We start from the raw sequence: 23,340 nt of genomic DNA, 5'->3' as shown, positions 1-23,340 counted from the left end.
TCAGTAAGAGCGGAATCTTCCCCTTCAGTGGGAGTCCCTGTGTGGTCCTGAATGCGGAATCGGATGTATTTGTAATGAAAATTAGGCATTGTAGAAGGGTTCAGCCAGGGCTCGTCCCTCCCTGGGGCGGCGGGGAACCACATCACCTCGCTACGTCTGTTCAGTTGGGTTGGGGAACTAGTCGGGCTGCGGGGTTTCACACCGCAGCAATGATAGAGGCAAACAAACAGTTATATTCCGCAGGCCCAGGCCCTGGTTCAGGGCGGGGGCAGTGGCTCGTCAGTGGCTCAGGCACTCAGGCAGGGGCTTAGAGAGTCAGGGATTATTCTTAGGGTAAGAGGAGACAGTGACATATCTGAAGGCTGAGAGAAATGAACCAGATGAGAGAGAGAGAGTGTGTGAGCATGAATGAGGAGGGAATGAGGGAGGCTCAGGCCCTTAGGCAGGGGTTGAGCAAACAGTGAACAGCAGGCCCAGGCCCTGGGTGGGCAGTATGGAGTCTATGGCTCAGGCCCTCAGACGGGCTGAGCAAACAAGTAAGTTCAGAAGGCCCAGGCCCTGGCTCCAAAGGGCCTGGGAGAGGGGGAGACTGCCACCCGCACGTAGGATGGCGGGGGGACGCAGGCCCACCCACTCCACTGCGTCCCAGCCCGGGGCCTTAGCAGCGGCAGAAGACCCGTTGCTGTGTCAGTGGGAATCCTGGCCGCAACACACTGACATGGGCTCTGGGTGTGCTGCAGCCAGACTAGGGTCGGCTGCCCCCAGGCTACTTCCTACCTCCCCCTCTTGAGGTACCTGCATCTGAACAGTGTCCTCCAAGGAATCAAGCACCATAGGCTTCTCAGGGTAGCCGGTGAGCGGTAGGCTTGGCAGCTCCTCTGGGTAACTTGCCACAGGCAAGCTTAACAGCTTCTCCGGGGTCTGGTCAGCATCAGGCCTCAGCTGGTCTGGCCAGTCCTCGGGTTGGTCACCAATTGCAGGAGTCTCCCAACCGAGAGCTAGGCCACAGGCATCTGGCTTCTCCGGCGGCTGGGGCTGTAGTGAGCTCTGGGGTTGGGCTTTTATACTTCCTGTCCTGCGCCTTGACCTCTGGGGGGCAGGCGCTGGGTTCACTAGCTCCGCCCACTTTGGTGTCTGGAGAGGCTCGTCCCTCCCTGGGGCAGCGGGGAACCACACCGCCTCGCTACAGGCATGGTAATAAAATATACCTTGTAACATCAGGGCAAAATGCACCCCACGCAAAGTGTCTGCATGAAGCTTACACAGCACTTTAGGCCCTCTGCACAGGGGCAAATTTAGCTTCTAGAGCCTGATTGAAAGTCTGTTGATCCAACGTAAATACACCTGCTGACTTAGTGGGACATTAAGTCAGGCCTATGGAGAGTTCTCTGTGTCGAGATTAGAGAGACATTGTTTTCACAACTGCATGGAGTAGAAAGAATTAAAATGTAAAAGAAATCAATAATTTGACAATGACCAGTGAATTTTTTGACTACAAACCTCTTGTAACTTAGCCAGGCTGGCTAATGATGTGATTTATTTTTTCAAATAAAAGCCTAATTCTTTCTGGACGTTTCAGATATCTATATTTTGTCAGACAAATGGCTGAAATACAGTATATTTTTATTTGTAATTGTTCCATCTCTGGCTTTCAGTGTGAAATGAATGGTAATTTGATGAAACACAGCCTCTGAATTTTCAGGAGACAAGGGTTGGGTTTTCATTTCTAGTGCAACAATTAAGACAAACTGTTATTCCCACTTATCCATAGGACCTTGTCAGTGTCACCTGTCCACTATCCAAATTATGCAATCTTTTAGACAGATGTGATTTAGAATTTAAGTGTATTTCTCTTTACATTTTTGCAGATTCTGAACTTTGATGATAAAGTGAAAGTAAGGATTACATTAGTGACAAAGAATGAGCCCTACAAGCCGCACCCTCATGACCTGGTTGGAAAAGACTGTAGGGATGGCTACTATGAAGCAGAATTTGGACGAGATCGCAGAGTCCTATCGTAAGTAGCAGTTTTGTGTTGAGTTTTAGACTAAAAATGTTAGTGATGTGCTGGAGAGGCTCTTGGGGACAACCAGGAAACCTTTGTTAAAATCCCACCACCAGACTGAAAGGACAGTTGGAATGATTTCCTTGCCAGAGCTGGAGTTCTCTCCCCCCTGTGTATTCTTCTAACCCATCCCTGACAGACACACATCATCCCTGGCACCCTATAACTGTTTTTTAACACCCAGAACTGTTTTTTTGCCTTCGGAATGTGCTATTTGTTCAGTACCTTATTTAGTCTCTTCCTTTCCCATCCTCCTGCCTCTATTTCTCTCTCTTTTCTTTCCTCTGCATTTCCTATTAGGCAGCTCCTAAAGCCCACCTCTTGTGGGCTTGACTTCCAGCCCTTTCCCACTCTATGTACTAAAATGATCAGCTGTGAAATAGGTAATGATGACATTTAATTTGTCATCATTAGAATCAACACTCCAAGGAAATTAATGGAGTTTAGGAGAGTAATAATAATTTCAAAATAATTGTTTCAGGCTTTCTGTAGGCTCAGGAAGACAACTCTGCATTGATTAACACTGCATTCACATTTGGAACGTTATCTTTGCAACCACCTTATTTTTTAAATTAACACTTATAACACTAAATGTCATGCAGGCCCATAGATAAATCAAGCAGGCCAGGTGTTTGGGGGCACTGGATTAGAGGATCCCAGCAAGGTTATCTCAGCCCTTGATCATTCTAAAATATATTATTGTGTGTGTATGATTTTGGAGAGAAGACGAAATACTGAGGCCCTGTCTGTTCAGCATGGACATCAAGGCCCTGAGACTTCTGAAAATCAGGCCTCTTTCAGAAAGTACTGAGCCACCTACCCTCTGAAAATCAGGTCACTTCAAAGTGTCTCCTGTTAGGCACCCCCAAATCACCAGTCACTTGTGAAAATCTTGGCCTAAATTTGTTGAAAGATATGTACCATCATAAATGGGCTAGCTATGGCTAAAGATAGAAATAAGATGATTGAAAGGGAGACAGTAGTTGGAAAAGAGCAGTGGACTAAAAACTATATCTTGTGAGACTCTGTAGAGAAGTCTCAGCAGCAAAGGAGTCACCACTTGAACCATATCAGCCCTGGTGTAAGTAGGCACAGCTCCAATTTAATTCTGGTATAGCTACTCATTAGGGTGTTATGAACATCTCAGTTAACTGCTGCATGCAACAGAGTTGCTAACAAACATATCTATGCCATGTAAGATAAAGGTAAAAGCATGACATACTGTAGGAGGTATGGACTTTGGTCATTTCTCTATAGAAGAATTCACAACTGTGTCTGTTCACTCCTTATGGTCTTTAAACATTGGAAATTGATTATTTCTCTTGAGAAAACAAAATGATTACAAACTAGACTGTGTAGAGTGGGGAGACTGGTGAGAAAATAAAACTAATACACCAGGATCCAGACTGTGATCTGTTACGCTGTATATCCACTATGTTAGGATATACAGGGCCTTCTGCAGCTATCCAGGCAGGGACAGGATTTGTCCAAGAGTGACTATACTGGTGCACATGTGACTATCGCTGTGTTAAGATTTTTACTACCCTGCTTTGATGATATACTGGTTTTAATATGTCTCTCCCTTTATTTTCCTCTTGCTCCTCCCCCCCACCCCTTCTGTTTTCCCTGCTCCTTGCCACTCAGCTGGTGCTGAAGTGGTCCTGCCTAATTTTGCTATGCATTCTAATCAGTTTTTCTTTCCTGCTCCAGCCCTCTGCTCAGGGTCAGTGATATGGTCACTGGCCAGTCACTTTCACAGTGATACCCAAGCATATTTTAGAAAAGGGTCAGACTTTGTAAGTTTTGAGAACCCATTGGTTAAGGAGCTTTTAGTTTAAAAGTCCAGTTTGGCCCACAAGATGACTGGTACTTGATAGTTATGAATAATCTACAGCAGTAGAATAATTGCAGTCAGTTTTTATGTAGCAGATAATGTTTTTGTTAGAGGCTGATTTTTCATATGTATTTAATTGACAACTATAATTTACAGTGCTCTGATAGTACAACAGGCAGAGCCTAGAGTGCTGTGTGCTTAGATTGCTTTCTGAGTTGGCGTCAAACTTTCTCCAACTCCCTGTATGCATTACAAACACAACCGGTTACAACACAGTTGTCCCCCAGTATAGTTGTCCCCCTATTTTGTAGTATGTGGGGTACCTTAACCCTCTCTCCAAACTGTTCGAAAGCGCTGGGCTGTCAAATCATAATTTGGGGACATGTTCCAGATCCCATCCATACCACTGAAACATGCTTTAACTGTGTTTGGGGGAACAACTGTATTCTATCCGTGTTTCCCTCAAAACAATTGCATTTGTAGTGTAGATGAGGCCTAAAAAAAGTTGTCCCTAGACAACAAAATGATACAGCAATAGCAGTGCATTGTAATATTCTCTGCAAACCCTAAATACTGGAAACCAGAAATGGAACCAAAGTCATCTAATTAAATCATGAGACAACACTGCATTTTTTTAAAAATCAGAATTCAGTTCAGTTAGACAAACACCTGTCCATGATGGTCTAGATAATACTTAGTCCTGCCATGAGTGCAGGGGACTGGACTTGATGACCTCTCAAGGTCCCTTCCAGTTCTATGATTCTATTAAATGAGGCCTATATTAGTCCTTCAGTGAGTTAGTTCTCTAACTGCAGTATGGCCTTAGAGTGTGGTGGGGGTAGGGGAAGAGAAGGGGAAGGAAAATGACTGGATTTCTGTAGAAACGGATGGATTCACTGATAGCAGGATGGGACTGAGGAACTTGCAGGGCAATATTGGCCCATCGTTGAGGGAGACAGATGCTACGTGATCAGGGAGTGTCTCAGGAAGTCTCCAGGCATGTCTCAAGTAAAGAGTCTTTGTGTGGTTTCAAGGGAAGGGAATTGCCAGTTCTTCTGGAGGCGCAGTGGAACCTGGTGGCATAACTGACCTCCTGTGTTCTAGTGATATTATAGTGTGTTCAGATTCTTACTTCCTACTTCCCCACCCTGCTTTGATGATGTCATGGTTTTTCCATGTGGGAAAGAATCAAATTGTGGGGACTCCCCCCACCTCCTTTGCTGACTTGATGTAGTCATATGCAAATGAGGAGGAACTATAGCTCTTTAGAACTTTTCCATAACTAGATGAGATTTCAAACTTTATAAAAATTAGCTTCAAAATACTGTTGCAGATTTGCATTTCCTGGTGTGAGACACTGGGTCAGCTCCTCAGCCGATGTAAATTGAAGTAGCTCCACTGACGTCAAAGTAGCTATGCCAGTTTACACCAGTTGAGACACTGGTCCTCTATATATTTTTAGCATTGCTAGTTTACTATATTAAAACTCCAGTGATAACTCTTTTTAATGTGAAAAAATATTCCCCTGTTTTTATTTTATTTTATGTAAGAATTCTTTTCTTTTTATCATTAACCTTATTTTGGAAAAATAAAACCATCTTTTCCAAAGCTCTTTTGTCATCTGTATTTCCTACACAATTTGTTATTAAGATATATTTTTGACAAAAGATGTACAATTTGATTCTTTACCAGGAGGATTAGAATTCAGCTTTTGAATATCTGTGCCAGTGATTAAGTGAAATAGTTTTTGTTGTTGTTGTTTTTTAATTACTTTGTTACATGTGCTCTAGTTTTCAGAATTTGGGCATTCAGTGTGTTAAAAAGAGAGACCTGAAAGAATCAATCTGTTCACGAATCGCAAGAAAGATCAATCCATTCAGTGGTGAGTAGCTGTTAATGAACAGTTTGAAATGCATGTTAAATAACTTGGACACCAAAGCAATTTAATTTGCAAGCACTTTCTATTATAATGCCCTTGCTCTTTTGATGGAGATGTATTTTAAAATATAGGCTTTTTAGATGCTGCCAAATCTCTTCCCTTTAGCTTCTTTATTTCCCTCCTCCTTCCTCACTCTCATCCTGTGATTATCCTATTCAGTAGGTTATGACTTCTAGCAGAAACTTCATGGTCTCCTTTGCCAGATAGCAAGGGCAAAGGTACTGGTTTGAGGACATTGGGCTGCAGGAGGAAACTTCCCCAGGAGATCCTCCAAGTGTCCCATGAGTGAGGCTCTCAAACTCTGCCAGCCTTGGGAGGCATGGATTGAGTTAGACTATTAGCAGTTTCTTGCTGACACACCGCTTTAATGAGAGGTTTTATAGTTGAAGTGTGAAGGGTTAATATGGCAAGGAAAATGTGTAAGTCAGTTATTCCAGGACTCATTGAAAAACAACTCTTTCAGTGTGGCAAACTTGAAAAAAAAGAGTGTGTTAATATAACAGCCAAGTTTCCTAAGCATATTTTTGTTTCTCGAGGTATTTGGGTTTAACAAGTTACTTGCTTGCAACTACAGCTGCTGCTTGATCCCATAGTAAAAGCATAATGATGTATTTGACATCAGAATCCATTGCCAAGGCATTTTGTGATGTCACAAATCTGACTGGTTCAAATGGGTGATGAAGAAGGATTTCTAAAGGGACTAATCCTGAAAACCTTATTCACATGAACAATACTTACTTTTGAGTGTGCATTCATCAGACCCAGACAGTTTGAAACAGGGTGAATAAAAATCCATTATTTAAAAAAAACTCTACAGAAATCAGATGTTCATATTTATATGTTATTATTTCTTTATTTTCTTCCCATTTTATAGTTTTAAATTGCTGGAGTGGACATCTTGCACTTGTTGCTTTGATTAGTTTCCTCTAACTGTTAGAAGAATTCAGATTTGTACATAGAGATTTTTCTATGAAGAAGTTTCACATTTAAAATGTCCGTCTTATGCTGTAAAAGACACAACTGTGGCCTCTTTAATATCCTCACTGTGAAAACAGCACAAACAGAAACACAAAATTGATAAACAATTAGCCTGTTCTATATTCACGGCTAACACCACCTTCTGATCCACTGAACTTTCCACAAGTCAAAAAAGCTGAAATGCTCTTGAAAATACCAACCTTGGTGCCTAAATAAGGATTTAAATGCTTAACTTTTAAGCTTTTTAAAAAAATTCCATCTATGCATAAAAAAGTTCACAATGTTGTTAATAAAAATTTAGACTTTCAATACCTTAACATTAAAGTAATTTTGTTTTGAAGTGACAAAGACTGTGTGCCACTAAGAGGGAAGTTTTTAATACAAATAAAATGATGGGTGGAATAGCCTAACTCCCTCTTTTTTTTTTTTTTTTTTTTTTTTTTTTACCAGTTAGGTCTGATTTCTGACTCATCAATTTTGGTCCATTGATTTCTGGTCTACGCTGCTTTTTTAGCAAGCATCATCTTAACACTGTCTTTGAGTTCTATTAGCAGGTCTTTTTGTTTAGATTAATTCAGTTTTTCTGTTTCCCTCTTGCACCTTTGCCCATCCTCATTGATATTTATAAGTTATTGTGACATTTTATGAACTTTTATGAACCGAAGTTATAACTCAAGTTAACTTTGCAATGAAGACTATGTCTGTATTGTGAAGAATTTGGGAAAAAATCTTTTTCAGCACAGTTTCTCAGAGGATTAGCACTGTTAGCCAGAGGGGTCCAGTGTGAGAAACCAAGAGTGCTCCACCCTCCTGGCTGCCGGGCGATGGCAGGCTTCCCCCTAGAATTTGGCAAATGGATGCTGCTGAGGGCCCCCATTCACTTGTAATGGTTTTGCCTACTAAGTGGTTGATTACGCTTGAGAACCCACTTCCTTCCCCAGTTACTAAATTAAACTTCCGCGTCCTCCCCAGTTTCTCCTTTGTTCTGCCTCTCTTTGCTGCCCCCTCTTACCAGTCCTTCATTTCTTCTTTCACAGATGATCCCTCACTCACTTCACAGTAGTCACACTCTCCACAACTCCCACTCACACCTACACATGTCACATTCTCAGACTCACCCACACATGACTGTCATGCTCCCCTCCCACACACCCCAGTCACTCTCTCCACAACTTCCCTCATCAGCCCCTCTGCCAGCCACACTCTGCAAGACTCCCTTCCCCTTCACCACGCTCTCCAACTCCCCTTACTTTCCTACCCGAGCCACACACTCAGAGACCACCTCCCCTGCACTGCCCCCTCACTGCCGCACTCCTCTGCTGCTAGTACTGGTTTACACTAAGGCTTACTACTACAGTCACTGAATAAACACAAGACCTCTCTTTAGCACAGGAGAGAATCTTTAAGAGGGAACTTTCAGAACATTTTGTGAAGTGCAAAACAGCAGAAGTCTCTGCAATGGATATCTCAGATATTTAAAGGAATGAGGTCCTTAAAAAACAACAAGAAGCAATCAGCCTGAATTCTCAAACTGGAGAATTCACTGAATGAAAACCTCCCAGTTTGTTTAACACTGGGTAAACCCACTAAGAGAAGCGAGACACACTGGTCACCCAATTACATTTGCTTGAGGAATTCCTTCACCACCACCACTCTCATGCATACACTCCTTCCTGTTTAATCTTATGCTGAAATTTGGACTTTTGCTTAAAGTGAAAGCTTTGCAAATTATTTGAAGTGGGGGGGAGGGCGTGTTAGTATAAAAAATTGGAAGCATAAAATTTTTGTTGCTAAAGGAGACACTATGTGGCTAAATTGAAGCTTAGAAAGAGATCTAACTGAGCTTCGTTTGACAGCTGCTGGATAAATTCCCTTGGAGATGGTTCTTCAGTTCCAGTTTTTAGGTTAGATTGAAAACAGGAAGAGAAGCTTGTCTAAAGACCAAATTGTCTACATAGAGTAGGAGACTGCGACTCAGGTGTTCTCATTTCCATTCTAATTCTGTCACTGTTTGTGTGTGACCTCATAGCTTTTCTGGGCCTCAGTTTCCTCATCTGTAAAATGCTTCCCTACCCTTTGAAGTGCTTTAATATGAGTGGAGGAGAGAGAGACTTAGTAATTGCTATTAATTTTAGTTTTTACTGGCTAGTTGGCTTCTTAGATGCTTTTATGGTGATTGGCACTACATAAAATCATGAGAGAGTGTAGTTGCTGTAGTGAAATCCCATTGATAGTGTATAGGGCCAAATTCTGCCTTCAGAAAGGCGAGGTATCTCTCTTCAAAGGGGTCAGTTGTGACTTAACTTCATGTAGCCCTGTAGGGATGTAAAATCCTCACTTCACCCCCTGCACACAGTGCAGGACCTACATAGGCATGTGGGGAGAGCAGGGACTGCATGCCAGGTATTTTGCTCTTGCAAGTGAGGCGCAGGGAGTAGCTGGAGCCATCTATTTCCCCCACTTTGCACAAGTCTGGAGGCGAGGGATGGAGTAAGTGGAATCTGGTAGTGGGCAGATGCAATGTAACTCTCAACCCCTGCTCTAAAGGGATTTTGGAGGAACTGTGTCTCAGAGAAGTTTCTTTCAGTCACAGTCTTTTGGGAGCTGTTCCCAAGGCAGTGCATCTACATGCCATCCCTTACACAGGGCTGAGAGTAAACACTGAGTCTAGCCCTAAATCTGTATGAGCTGGCCGCAGAATGGTCAGAATGCACCCATAGTTATTAGTGGGAATGTATGTGGCCTAGTGAGTGAAGTACAGTTTTTGATCATTAGGGCAATAGTTATAGTTGTATTTGTTAGAGAGGTAAAGGCTTAATTCTGCTCAGCAATATGTGCACACAACTTCTGTGTGAGTTACCAAGGGTACAACATGTCCCTTGGTAAATTTAAGCTGGTATTTTTAACATAGCCCTTTCGGCACACTTTGCATTTCATAAAATCAGCACAAGGCCTTTTGGCAGCTTGGCACCTTCTGCCTCAGAAGTTTCCATGCACGTTAAGGTTAGATGCTGAGCTGCCTGCCCGTCAGTTCTAGAGTGGGTGGCTTCCACAAATCAACTTGATGTTATTGCTTGGGGTGGGAGGGAGGAGTCTGCTATTAATCAGGTATGGTGACATCTAACAAGCTGTACCTGCCTCATCTATACTTCTTTTCAATATGCCAAATAACCTTTCACTTTCCCTATGCAGTCTCATCACGAGAGAACTTCAGTCTTTAATCCCAAAATAATTTCACCTGGTAGTGTATTGGTCCTTCTGGCAGCTTTAGGCCATGTCTACACTACTACTTATGTTCACAAAACTTATGTCGCTCATTGGTGTGAAAAAGCCACACACCTGAGCAACATAAGTTTCACCGGCATAAGTGCTGGTGTGGCCAGCGCTATGTCAGCGGGAGAGCTTCCCCTGACAACATAGCTACCGCCACTCGTTGAGGTGATTTTATTACGTCGATGGGAGAGCTCTCGCTCATCAGCATAGAGGAGCTACATGTGCGATCTTACAGCACTGCAGCTGCATCAGTAAAACTGTACAGCTGTAAACTCACTAGTGCAGACATGGCCTAAGTGTATCAGTAAAAAAGAAAGGTCTTGATTTTACCAGTGGGTTGGTTCACTTTTGTGCCAGGAACCTGGAATTACGCAGTGATGAATCAGGCCCAGAATTTTTGCAGTTTAATTTTACAGAAGCATGAAAAATGAGCTCTCCAGAGATGCATAATTCCATAGAACCCTACTCTTGAGGCTACATTTCTAGTGAGAGAATGGCACAGAACATTCCTTTCTGTCTGCTTATCTTGCCCCCCCATCACCGTAGTATCTGGGCATCTCACCCAAGTTAGTGGATTTATCCTAGCAACACCCTTGCAAGGTAGCAAAGCATTATTCTCCATTTAAGGATGGGGACTGAGTTATAGAAGGATTAGGGGTGGGATTTTCAAAAGAACATCACAGTGTAATTAAACAGATTTACCAAAGGTCATCCAGGGAGCCTTGCAGCAGACCAGAAACTGAACCCAGGTCCCCTAAGTCCTCCCAGGCCAGGCCTGGTCTTCACTACAAAGTTTTGTCAGCATAGCTTTGTCAGTCAGGGGTATTAAAAACATACCCCCAGTCTACATAGTTCTGTCAGCAAAAGCCTCAGTGTTGGTGCACTGTGCTGACAAGATGTTCTGTCAGTGTAGCTAATGTTCGTGGATGGATTGTGTTACAGTGCTGACAGAAAAACTCATTCTGTCAACTTATGCTCTCCACTGGGTACTCTGCCAGTTTAGCTGTACCAACAGAGCATTTGTAGTGTAGACAAGGCCTTAGGGTATGCCCACACTTTAAGCTGGAAATGTAACTTTGGGTTCAGGAGACACTCCCACTAGCTCTGATTGAACTAGCTCACTAAAAATAGAGCAGCTCCAGCTGCAGGATGGGCTAGTTGCCCTGATTATGTACCTATCCGAGACCATAGGCATGTACTCAAGGTGGCTTGTCCTTCCTGCCACTGTGACTGTACTCTGAGCCAGCATGCTGAAAATAATCAGACCATTTTCCTCCAGCCTTTCTTGCCTTTGATGGCAGAGGAGCTCCTTGAGGATAACTGTGCTGTTCTCATCTTTTTAGAGCTTTCCCTTGATCACCCAACTACTTTTCTGTAGAGAATTATTCCAGATTCCATAGATCCTGATTTTCAAGCAGAAGGCAGTAGCCAGGAGTGCTATTTTTCATCTACGCTTGGCAAAGAAATTGCAACCATTCCCCTCAGAAGCAGACATTGCCACAGGGATCCATGCCTGTGGATCACCTCCAGACTGGGGTACTGCAGTGTGCTCTACCCTGGGGCTACATCTGAATACCACCCAGAAACGAGTTTATACAGAGTGCAGCTGCCCACTTAGGGCCACTAGACTTCTTTTATATCAAGTTTATTGATGGGCAGTTAATTTGAAGTAATTGATTGCCAAATAATTTGAGGTAGTTAACATATCTGTAAAGGCCCCCAGACGTTTCTTTCAAGTCACAAACATTTTAAGTTTATCCTAAGGGCTAGTCTACACTTAAAACACTACAGTGGCATAGCAACACATAGTATAGCAACGGGTGGGGTTCTCATATCAGTGTAGCTAATCCACCTCCCCAAGAGACAGTAGCTGGGTCAATGGAAGAATTCTAGTGCTGTCTATACCAGCAGTTAGTTCAACTTAACTAAATTGCTCAGGAGTGTGGATTTTTCACACCCATGAGCAACGTAGCTGGGTCGACTTAACTTTTGAGCGTAGACCTGGCTTTAATCTGATCACTTTGTTGTATTTGGTTTTCCCCACCCCAAAAATCACTGGTGTTTCGAATTGGATTTTAAAGAGCGCTCAGCATTGGTCTAATGTTTGACTTCAGTAGGAGCAGAGTTAGTCCACTGTCGAATGCTTTTGGAAATGGTGCCCTCAAATTGCAGCATATAGATTTGAAATAGTGATTTGTAAATGTTCTCTTAAGATCTGTTACTTTTTAATAGTCCACCTACTACCTCTTCAAATTGAGCGTTCCATAATACTATTTACTGTTTCCAGGTAGCATAATTTTCCACCTTTCTTTTAAAAAGGGACAGACATTTGGAGGAACTAGTTGTGTCTGAAGCTTCACTACAGAGATGGAATTTAGAGCTCCCTGCTGAAGTCAATGGTTTTGGAACTTTCAGGAGTTATAGTTCTTTGTTAGTCTCCACCCTAGCTGCATGGATGCAGAAGTGGAGAGCTATTACAGGTTTTATTATTTTTGTCACAGATAAATAAGAATCTCTTTACAGCAGTTGTATCGAGTATCTCTTGAAACGTGTAAGTATCACGGAAGTGACAAATTAATAGAAAAATCATTTATTAATGAGTGTAGACTCTTTCTTGTAGCAGATTGATCTTAAGCAGCTAACCATTTTCAGTGCTGCTGACTCCCACAATTTTATTGCAAGTCTCAGGATAGTTGATGTAACTTTTTTAATCCCCAGTGCCAGGAGTAAAGTGATAGGTGAGAATCTCTCTCTTATTTAAAAATGTAAGCTACATTTCTAGCTCTCATGATTGTAGACAAAAGTTTGACCCTAAACCCGGAAAGTAGATAAACAAAACCTTCAAATTTACTGTTTTTGAAATCTCATGATATTTAAGACAATCCCAAGATTTATTGAATACTTGGGGTTAGTAATGCAGCATTTTTTTTTTCAAATTTATTCATTTAAAATTAAAAGTTGAATAGTTTTTTGTTTTCTTGTAGATTGTGAGCTGTTCTTGGTGAGAATTTGAATAGCATTGACTGGTTTTGATTGTATGTGGGTATATAGGTCACATGACTTTTTTGTTCTATGATTACATGAGTAACTCTGACAATCAAAAAGCAACAGAGGATCCTGTGGCACTTTTAGGACTAACAAAAGTATTGGGAGCATAAGTTTTCGTGGGTAAGAACCTCACTTCTTCAGATGCAAGTTCAGACTAACACGGCTACCCCTCTGATACTCTGACAATCAAGTTTCTGATGCAAATAACTGCATTTTATGAATTCAAAATGTGCTTTCCATCAATATTCTTAGTTACTTAAAATCACTGTTTTCACAATCATTCCTTCATGTACATCTGTGTGCTAGAATAGTTACAGAAAGTGAACTCCTATGAGGTGTGAACTCAGCTGCAGTGAGACCAGGTTTTAATTAGAATGGACAGTCATAGGAAATTTGTTATGAAGTTGGGCCAGGCCTAGTTGTAAAACTCCTTTGGTTGGTTCCTGTGATGAGAATAAGGTGTGGTGCCATTTACAAACAGTGAGTTTAAAAGTAAGAAGAAGTTGAACTAAAGCCAAGAAATTAGGCTCTTTCTTTTATAAATATAAAGTTGTGCACAAGCATTTCTTACCATATCTGTGCTCATCAAACCCCAACATGCAATCAGTCCCCTGCTTTCTGAGCACTTCATGTGAGTACTCCCATTGACTACTTCAATGGGACTACTTGTGTGAGGCTCACACAAAGGGATCAGATTTTTTTTATCCATGTTAGAATGTTCAGATATTTGGGATGGATCCTCAGCTGGGTTCCTTCAACACTGAAGTCACTGTAGCTACAGCAAACTATACCAGCTGAGGATCTGGCTTTTCATGTAGAATGAGTTACTGTCATTTTGGTTTATTTTTAAATAGTCTTTACTTAGAACTTGACCCTGCCTCTATTGACGTCAACAACAAAACTCAGATTGGCTTCAGTGGGAGCAGGATCAGACTCTTAATTCTCACTCAGGTCAAAAATAAGGATTTGTTTTCTTTGGGGTTGTAATCTGTCCTCCACGGGTGAATGCTGTTCCTGTTGACATTAACGAGAGTGGTGTGCTTTTATGCAAAGGTGGAATTTGGCCCATATATTTTTTTTTTTTTTTAATATTTTATCACAAGATGGAGTTAAAGCAAAAAAAGAGAACATGATTGCTACATAATATTCTGTTCATCTAGTAAGAAATGAAATTTAAAAATAGATAAGAGGAATCAGTCTTAACTGAACACTTCCTCTTTCAAATGGCCAATTTTTTTTTTAAATGTTAAATTACTTTTAAGAATATGGGAAACACAACACTGATGTCTCCAGTAAAAACTGTTCTTCAAATGGATTTCATATTTTGGAATTATTAGCCCATTGTACCCTTTCTGTATTTCAAGGTAATGAACAACTTGGTCAAGCGGATTGATTAGGAAGCAGTGAAAGTTTGAAAGCTCATTTATATCTTGGGAAAATATATTATTTGAACCCTACTATTAGCATATAAATTCCCACATAATCTAATACGTTTTTGGAACTCTGGAGTTGCTTTAGGCACTAATCTTGCAACTTCTTGTGCATGGGCAGACTGCTGCACCTGTGCAAACCACAATGAATGATCGCGGCCTTAGTTTGTAGTAGAGGCCTCTGATCCACAGCTGTGGATCCAGCTTTGAGATGGTACGGTATCAGAAACCAGATCCAGATTGTCATGTCTGGCTCCATATATCTGCAATGAGCTAAACCACAGCAGATCCCAACACTGTCAAATCCACTGAGAAAGGTTTGTAATCTGGATAAAGTTTGATCCCACCTTTTAGTTTAGTAATTTATGATCCAGGAGCTCTGGAATGAGTCTGGGAAACCCTCATCATCAGGGTCTGGGTTATCACCAAAGGCTAGTGCTGAAACGCCAACTTCAGTCCCTGAACCTGAATGCTACTGAGATGTCATTGCTTAAATTGTTGGGGAGCGGACGAGATACCAAAGACATTGGGACAGCTAATATGCCATTCCCTAAGACTCAGTCAAGAGGGAAAAAATTAAACATTTATATCAGCCAGGTAACGTCAAAAGGATGAGTGGACTTCATCTGTTAGGCCTGAGCTAGGTTGAGCAGCCACCTTTGCAACATACTGAACCATCCTAGCAGGAAACTGTCTTCAGGCCTAATTCTAGCAGCAGAAACAAGCCAATAGTCATTCCCAAATATCTTTGTTTCCATTGTATTTCTACCAGAGCTTGTTGCAGAGGAGAGCAAATCCGTGTAAAAAAGTCTGGATAAACCTGTAGGCACCACACACTGCTCTCCAAGAGCCATACCAGTCTAGAGGAGAGACCACGAGCATTGTTGCAAGGAGGATCTGCCCCACTGCAGATTCTCTGGAGTGCACAAGTTTGGCATTGCCTTTCCCTGTAGATCTGAGCTCTGCAGGGTAGGGGGGCTATGCTTTCTGCCCCATCCAAAGCCCACAGATATCTTCCCATGAAGGTAGCATTTGGCAGAAACTCTACAAGGTGCACCTCCAAGTCATAGAATCATAGAATATCAGCTTTGGAAGGGACCTCAGTAGGTCATCTAATCCAACCCCCTGCTCAAAGCAGGACCAATTCCCAACTAAATCATCCCACCAGGGCTTTGTCAAGCCTACCTTAAAAACGTCTAAGGAAGGAGATTCCACCACCTCCCTAGGTAACCCATTCCAGTGCTTCACCACCCTCCTAGTGAAAAAGTTTTTCCTAATATCCAATGTAAACCTCCCCCACTCCAACTTGAGATCATTACTCTTTGTTCTGTCATCTGCTACCACTGAGAACCGTCTAGATCCATCCTCTTTGGAACCCCCTTTCAGGTAGTTGAAAGCAGCTATCAAATCCCCCCCTCATTCTTCTCTTCTGCAGATTAAACAATCCCAGTTCCTTCAGCCTCCTGAGTCCTCTTGCCTACTCTTGTTGGTTTGACCTTGGAGAGACCAAATCAGCATTGAGTCTGTGTTAGCCAACTAGACATAATTGTATTGTAGGGGTCCCCTATGCCCAGGCCCAGCTCTGCCAGCTGTGTCACCTTCACAGCAGCCCCAGCTGCAGGTGCATTCTGGGGCAGAGTGATGGCAAGTTGATGTGGCGTTGGAGGAGGATGATTAGGGAGTGACATGGCTGCAGTGGACATGCATTGCAGAGATTGTGCTTGTGCAAAGCCCCTTGAGCTGTTGAAGCAGTTAGCAATTGAGCTCAGCCCTGAGGACTGCCCTTGTCATGTATACCTTCTACAGGGTAGGTTGCAGTACTGCTACTAACAGGTCAGGCATCCATACCAGATCCTCGCCTCGACTGGGGCAGCACCGATCCCTGCAGCCTCTGAATAGGGAGATGTAAGCTGCCTCCTATCTGTTCCTGGCCCAGCATCCAGCCCTTAGATCTAGGTAAGGGGAGTTGGGCGGGAAGTACTAACACTGTGTGTTCAGGTGCAGGTTATCTGAGATAGTCTGAGCACAGAAAATGCAGTTTACAGGGTGAAATGGTGCCAGTGACAAAACCTGCTTCACAAAGACCCTGTTTTGTTAAATTAAAAAGTCTGCTACTAATGTATATTATGCTTTTGAAACTTTACCTTAGACTGTCTGATAAATTAGCTGGGCCTGATCCTGCACTCTTTACACTGACAAAACTCTGTCAGGAGAGGATCTGCCCAGGTAAGGACACCAGGTTTGGATCCAAAATTTTTAAAGCTGTAAAGGGGCTAATTTTTAACTTTCAACTCCCGGTGCATTTATAGATAAATATCCCATGTTTAAAATGAAAGATCAAATTTATTTTTAAAACTGAGATCTGGAGGGACTGAGATATTCAAATAACAATTGCAAATGAAAAATGCAGAGGAACCCCTTTTGAATTTGCTGCATGTACTATTTCAATAATACCAAAATGAAAAAAAAATCTCACCAGAGTGGGTGGGTGTCACCTCCTACTCATCGTGGGGGCGGACACCAAAATGGTGATGCAAGTGTTTGACGTTTATCAGTACAGTGTGGTCACTGGGTGTTTTTTTTTTTTTTTTTTTGGGGGGGGGTTGGTCCAAGCATTGTTTCAAGCTTCACTCTTGACATCTCCAGTACTAAGGTGGTAATGAAATTTGTAGGAGGTTTTTGGAGGATGTGTGAACTGGAAGAATTATTATGGTCTGCTGATACTGCAGGCATTTGGTTTGTGATTCTTTGAATGGCTAAATGAGACCATAAAACTGTTCTCAGGCTAACAATAGGTTTGGAAGAGAGAAAAGCTTCTTTAAACAGCTCTTTGACGGGACCTCCCATTCTAATAAATGAAATCAGATTATCTTTCTTTTCTGTGGTGTCATTTTAAAAAAAAAAACCCAGTAGATAACTTAATTCTAGACTTTAAAAGAGAATATCATCAAATTCAGATAACTGTTTTTTCTAGCATCAATTTTTTTACAGTAAACTAACAATAGATGAGGTATTTGGTCATAAATATCTGAAGTACGATATGTCCCAGTGTGAGATTTTTGAAAATTAAAATGACGTAGAAGGCTGGACAAAACTAAAATGCTAGGCATGGGTTATATGATGTCTGTTTACACTGGGGAAAAGTGTATGAACAAAATTCCCTACAGGGATTTACTTCTTGTGTCATCTAAATGTACCACTATGTGATACGTAATTGCTATTCCCAAAGATACAGAACAGACTCAAATCAGCAGAAATGCATCTTCTTTTTTCAGTTAAAATATGGTTCCCAATAATTGTACCTGTCAGTGGGGGCCAGGAGGTTTTGTTTTGTTTTTTTAATAACGAGAGGTATTAACAGGCATTTTTAGAGCCAAAGCTTGGTTTTTGTAGCTAGAGGAACACCGGGAATGGGGCAAGAGCAGAGGTGGTGCCCTGAGGCATTGTAGGCACAGAGACTGCTGTTTTGGTGACTCCCCCTCCCCCCCCAGATGTTTATTTTCTTCTCACATCCTAAGAAGAAAATATCCTAACATTGTGCAGAATCCCCCAGCATTGTCTATTGGCAGGCCGTTGGGACCCAAGGCCTCCTACGCATTAGAAGAATTGTGCTAAGGCAAAATTGTCAATGTTCTCATCTTGACTACGCATGAGGGGTGGTGGGGGAGGAGAGGGTGGGTGGGAGAGAGAAAATGGAGGCAATGAGAGAGAGAGAATAGGGAGGGATCTGGAAAAAAGAGGGAGAAACAAGATGGGGAAACCCTAAAGCAGAGAAGGACTTGAGGAAGAGCTTGGAGAGAATGAATAAAGACTTTGAAGGGAAGAACTGGAAGAGGTCGCGGGGTGGGAATGAACAACTGCAGGTGAGACAATGGCACTTGTCCCCACTGCAGACCCAGGTGCAGATCCCTCACAAACAGGGGAGCCCCCAAAAGGTTGGGAACCATTATTTTGGTATGTGTTGCATTGCCTTGAGCATTTGCTGGCTAAACAACTGGGTCTAAACATTGGCTGCCTCCTGTTCAGAGTGCACTGTGGTGGGGGGAGACAGGCGCCGTCCCTAGTGCTTGCTTGCTCTCCTCAAGGGCAGCTGCTGAGAGGCAGCCACAGTTTGGCCCATCACATTTAATCCAAGAGGCAGCTTGGGTGAATAACACACTTTCATTGCAGCAGCCTTGGGCTTTGTAACTGAAGGAGTAAGGGTTAAAGGCTACTGTTCCACATGCAAGGGATTGATACGTACAGCTTCTGCGGGAGTTAGTGAGTGTCACAGGTGAATCCTCCATGCATTGGTGGCATTATTGCTTCTACCAGCAGAGATTCACCCCAATTTCTTTAAGTGTGATTGCTGCTTCTGTGTGATAACTTACTCTGCCATCTCTCTTCATCTTCCAGTGCCCGAAGAACAGCTGCTCAATGTTGATGAGTATGACCTCAATGTCGTGAGACTCTGCTTTCAGGTATTCCTCCCTGATGAACATGGCAATTGCGTGATACCACTTCCTCCCGTCATCTCCAACCCTATTTATGATAACCGTAAGTATCCCACCTGGACAGGTGCACTTTTAAGTGATAAATTTTCCCTTGTATTTGAAGTGACAGGGGTCAGGCCACCTTCCCAGCCGTTTGCCTCTCAGCTCTCCGGCTCTGTTACGCTGTCCAATGCAAACACAGGGCCAAGGATCCTAGCACTGGCTTTGGATCCAAGTGCTTCAAGCCCAGGCCAGAATATGGACTGTAGATTGTGTATATGCCTGTTGGATATCAAATGGGTCGAACAAAGGTAGGAGTGGTGTGTTGACATTGGGTAGTAGGACGTGCAGTATCTATCTCAGTCATACTACTCGTTAGATCCTTTCATGGCCCTTGGTTATGTACTGCAGCAGTAGCCACAGGAAACCCAGTTTCCAATAGGCAAGGCGTTTACAATATTTTGGAGTGATCAAGATTGCTGAGAATGATCCCACCTTGGACTTAGCTGCCATAAAACTCGATCTGTGCTCCAAGGACCTGATCCAAAGCCTATTGAAATAACTGGGGAATCTTTCTGTTGACTTGTTTTGGGGCTTTGGATCAGGCCCAGTGTGTGAAATTCACCCATGTAGAGAGTTAGCACAAAGCTCTAAACCACTTATGTCCCATCAACCCTTATTTTGAGGGCCTGGGCCAGAACCTGGGCAGGTATAAGTTAGTGTAGCTTCACTGCCTTCAATGGAGTGATGCCAGTTTAGAGCAGCTCAGGGTCTGACCCCTTAAGTGGTGCATAGGTCTTGTGCTGACTCACTGTCCAGGATGGAATTTTACCACAAATAAATATCTGTTTTGCAAAGGATTAACTTTTCCAGAGGATTTTTGAATGACTTCACTACACTAACTAGATCGTCTGAAAAAGGAGTGTGAAATATGAGATGTAAATATTTATATTCTGCCTTTGCAGAATAGCCTTTAATAATTGTTGAAGAATTTAGCAATTATTTTTGTCATCTTTCTGATAAGACATTTCTGTGCCAAGTTTTGTAGGTCATGAGACCGATTATTTTAGCAGAAGTCACTGATTTAAAGAAAAGTGCATTTATTCAGTTGATGAGGAGAGTTGTGCTATGAATTGACATAACCATTATGGAAATATTCAGTTTTAACCAGGGTTTTTGTTATTTTTACCTACTTTTAAAACATGCTATAAATCTTACTTCTGCCAAATGAAATGCTATACAATGTTTTATTCAGGGACTCTATAGCAGAGCTGGTGCTTTGCCATAATAGGTGAGGTTGAGATAACATTAACAACTAAAAGCAATGTGTTTCAGCTACCATTTAGAAATATGCTAAAACATAACTACAAGTGCCTTTCAGTTGACGTCAGTCCCTGCTAAGCTTTGGTTTTAGCACGGTGTGCGTGTGGGTGATTTTGTTTTGTACTATGGGTGTTTGGAGTCCTCCATTGTAGCTTAGTGGTAGTGTAAATAAAACATGATGCATAACGTCAACCACAAGTCGGTAGAATTGCTGTGACATCTCGTTTTGGGAATGGTAGCTTCAGATCTGCGTTCCTCAAAAAAAGTGAAATTGTTGACCTTTTCAAACTAGTTCTGACATATAGAATGAAGAAAGGTCAGGTTTTGACCTTGGTTAAAAATATGTGTAGTGTGTACGCACTCTCTCTCATAGAATATTATAAAGTGACCAAAATTATGCAGTTGAATACATGCAATAAACAGCCACTTTGTTCAGATAACACAAATTTTCCTCCTAGTGAACAGTGACTCTCAGTATATTCTCATGTTTTATAGACAGAGAAGATCTGAATACAGTTTGTATTGCTAGTGACTTTAGGATATCTACATTACTCACCCAGAGCTTTTGCAGTTCTGCTCAAACAAGTAGCAATAAAAATATTTATAGCTCTTTCTGCATTGTCATATATTTTGTTCTGCCCACATGCATTCAGTGTAATAATTTGTCTTCACTTTTTGTCATTTCTAGTCTCTATCAACTTATTCATTTTTGAAATGTATGAATTTAATGTGGAAACAATTAAATGGGTATTGATGGAGCAGAAGACAGTGTCAGTTTATAAAACAGATAGTGCAGGTGACACGGTCTATAGCTAAGATGGCTCCTGTTTTCAGTTGCTTGTAACTTTGCCAAACTTTAATTGTATAGGCTGAAATTTCCCATGTTGGGTGTCTACCTCAGGCTGACATTTTTGGGAAGTTTCTGCTAAAACGGTTCAGCCATTTCTGAGAATGAGATCAGGGAGAAATATGGTTTTTTGATGTATGTTTAAAAAAAACATTCTTACAGCCATTTCATTGAGAGCCAAGGAGGGGGCAGGGGCAGGAGAGCAAAAATAGGGATAGAATGTCTGTAACCACTGGAGAATACTCCCCTGCCGAGCCTGAAACTGAACCCAGGATTCCTGAGTCTTAACATTCCTTTGCTGTCATCAAATAGTTGTGAAACAGACTGGCAAAGTGAGTCTCGTCTCCCTCTAGTGACTGGAACAAATAGAAAACAACAGTTACTCTTCGCTCAAGTGGCAGTGGTCTGTACTGTAGATCTGAACACTGATGTCCAGTGTTGGTGGTCATTATGGTTCCACATGGTGGAATTTCTGTTTTTTTTGATTTGCATTTTAAAAAAAATTAGGAAATTACATCCCAGAAAACTATGTTGAAAGGACATCGAGGTTGCAAAGTCATGCACTCAAAAGTTAGGCAATGCCAGAATTAAGGTTACCCATGCAACCTGAATTCATCCCCCTTGTGTGTATGCATTATGATACAGTCCTTAATTACTTGATCACATACTAATTTTTCCACAGGACCCCCGATTCATTGAGTGATAGAGCTAAAAGCAACGTGTCTTGGCTCAGTGAATGAATCAGGCTTGTGTAGTGAAGGAGGCCCTTTGTAGGATACCTGCCTTGTTTGGGGAAAGTGTGAAGTGAATGAGACTGGGAACTGCAGGGACAGCTGTAGAGTTCCTGTGTGATGCAGTGCAAGTTATGTAAACCAGAATTTTCACATGGTGGTCACTGTGTGTTCCTCATTTTCTGAATACCCAACTTGAGACACCTGGGGTCTGATTTGCAGAAGTGCTGATCACTCTCAGCTGCAACTGAGGTCAATGGGAGCTGTGCTACGTACATATAAAATGCTACATAATACCAAATTCTCTGAAAAATCAGGCACTAGGCCTCTCAAATTGGGCACCCGGAATTACTGGGCATCTGTAATATGGGGCTAATAATTATGCCTCACCCACCTGTTGTGAAGACAATTGCATTAATGTTAGTAAAGCACTAAGATATTACACTGAGAGCATCATGAGGAAATTAATAATTCTGTACTATTATGCAGAGGTTTTGAATAGTGTGCAGTGAGGCATGTGGTCACACATTGAATGATGAGGATGAAACAAAATATTGAAGAGTTGCTCATTCAGTGAGCACAGTCTGTCCTGTGCACTGAATGAGTCGGAAAAAACCAGCATGTGATCATGTATGTAAAGATTGTATCATAATGAATATGCAAAAAGGGACTGAATTATAGTTGCACATGCAGCCTTAACTAGGAGATTTCCTAACTTTCAACTGCTTGACTTTGCAACCCTAATGTTCTTTTAATTTAGGTTTTTGGGATGTAATCTATAAATTTTATTGGACCTCCTTTTGCCCAGCATACTTCTTGGATATATATGAATTATATTATTTATGAAGTATATCAATTTGAAACAGTATCCTAATCTTTATCCCACATTTGTTCATGAAAAGCTACTGTTAATATATTAAACTCTGACTTGTGGTAGATTAAATAATTACTTTGGGCACTGAAGACTCCAAAGCTTTGCAGGTCTCCAGCATGACCATGCTGTTCAGGGCTAAGCAGTTATGCTATCCTAATTGTATTGATTTATTTTGTAATGACAAACAATGAGACTACCAGATGTAATCTTGCATAGCGCAGTTTTTGATCCAGTACCTCTGTGAGCACTGAAAGAATGCCAGAGGCCTTCTGTGTCTGCATATCTTTAGCCAAATGCTGAAGTCAGTAGAAGTAGTGTGGTGGTTGTCTTTGAGTCCAGTCTGGCCCCTTGTATAGAATTACAGATGATAATATGCAATATTACCAAGATTTTGAGAATTTTCTATACTTAAGCACCTAAATGAGGCCCTGATCCAGCAAAGCACCTAACCCATGCATAAATTTAGGCATATGTACATATGTTGATTTATTGGGATTGCTCGCATGCTTAGTTAAGCACATGCTTA

General features: G+C 41.9%; 1 protein-coding gene across 1 annotated transcript in view; it reads left to right on the top strand.

The window, feature by feature from the left end:
* REL (REL proto-oncogene, NF-kB subunit) overlaps positions 1-23,340 on the top strand; it is a 42,259-nt gene that overhangs the window by 11,638 nt on the left and 7,281 nt on the right. The window contains exons 3-5 of the mRNA XM_054022728.1: positions 1,869-2,017; positions 5,690-5,781; positions 18,963-19,103. Coding sequence (XP_053878703.1) covers positions 1,869-2,017; positions 5,690-5,781; positions 18,963-19,103 — 382 coding nt within the window. The remainder of the gene's footprint in view (positions 1-1,868; positions 2,018-5,689; positions 5,782-18,962; positions 19,104-23,340) is intronic.

The sequence above is a fragment of the Malaclemys terrapin genome, chromosome 3 (genome assembly GCF_027887155.1).
Source record: "Malaclemys terrapin pileata isolate rMalTer1 chromosome 3, rMalTer1.hap1, whole genome shotgun sequence".
Lineage (NCBI taxonomy): Eukaryota > Metazoa > Chordata > Testudines > Emydidae > Malaclemys > Malaclemys terrapin.
This window is presented reverse-complemented; position numbering and strand designations above follow the sequence as displayed.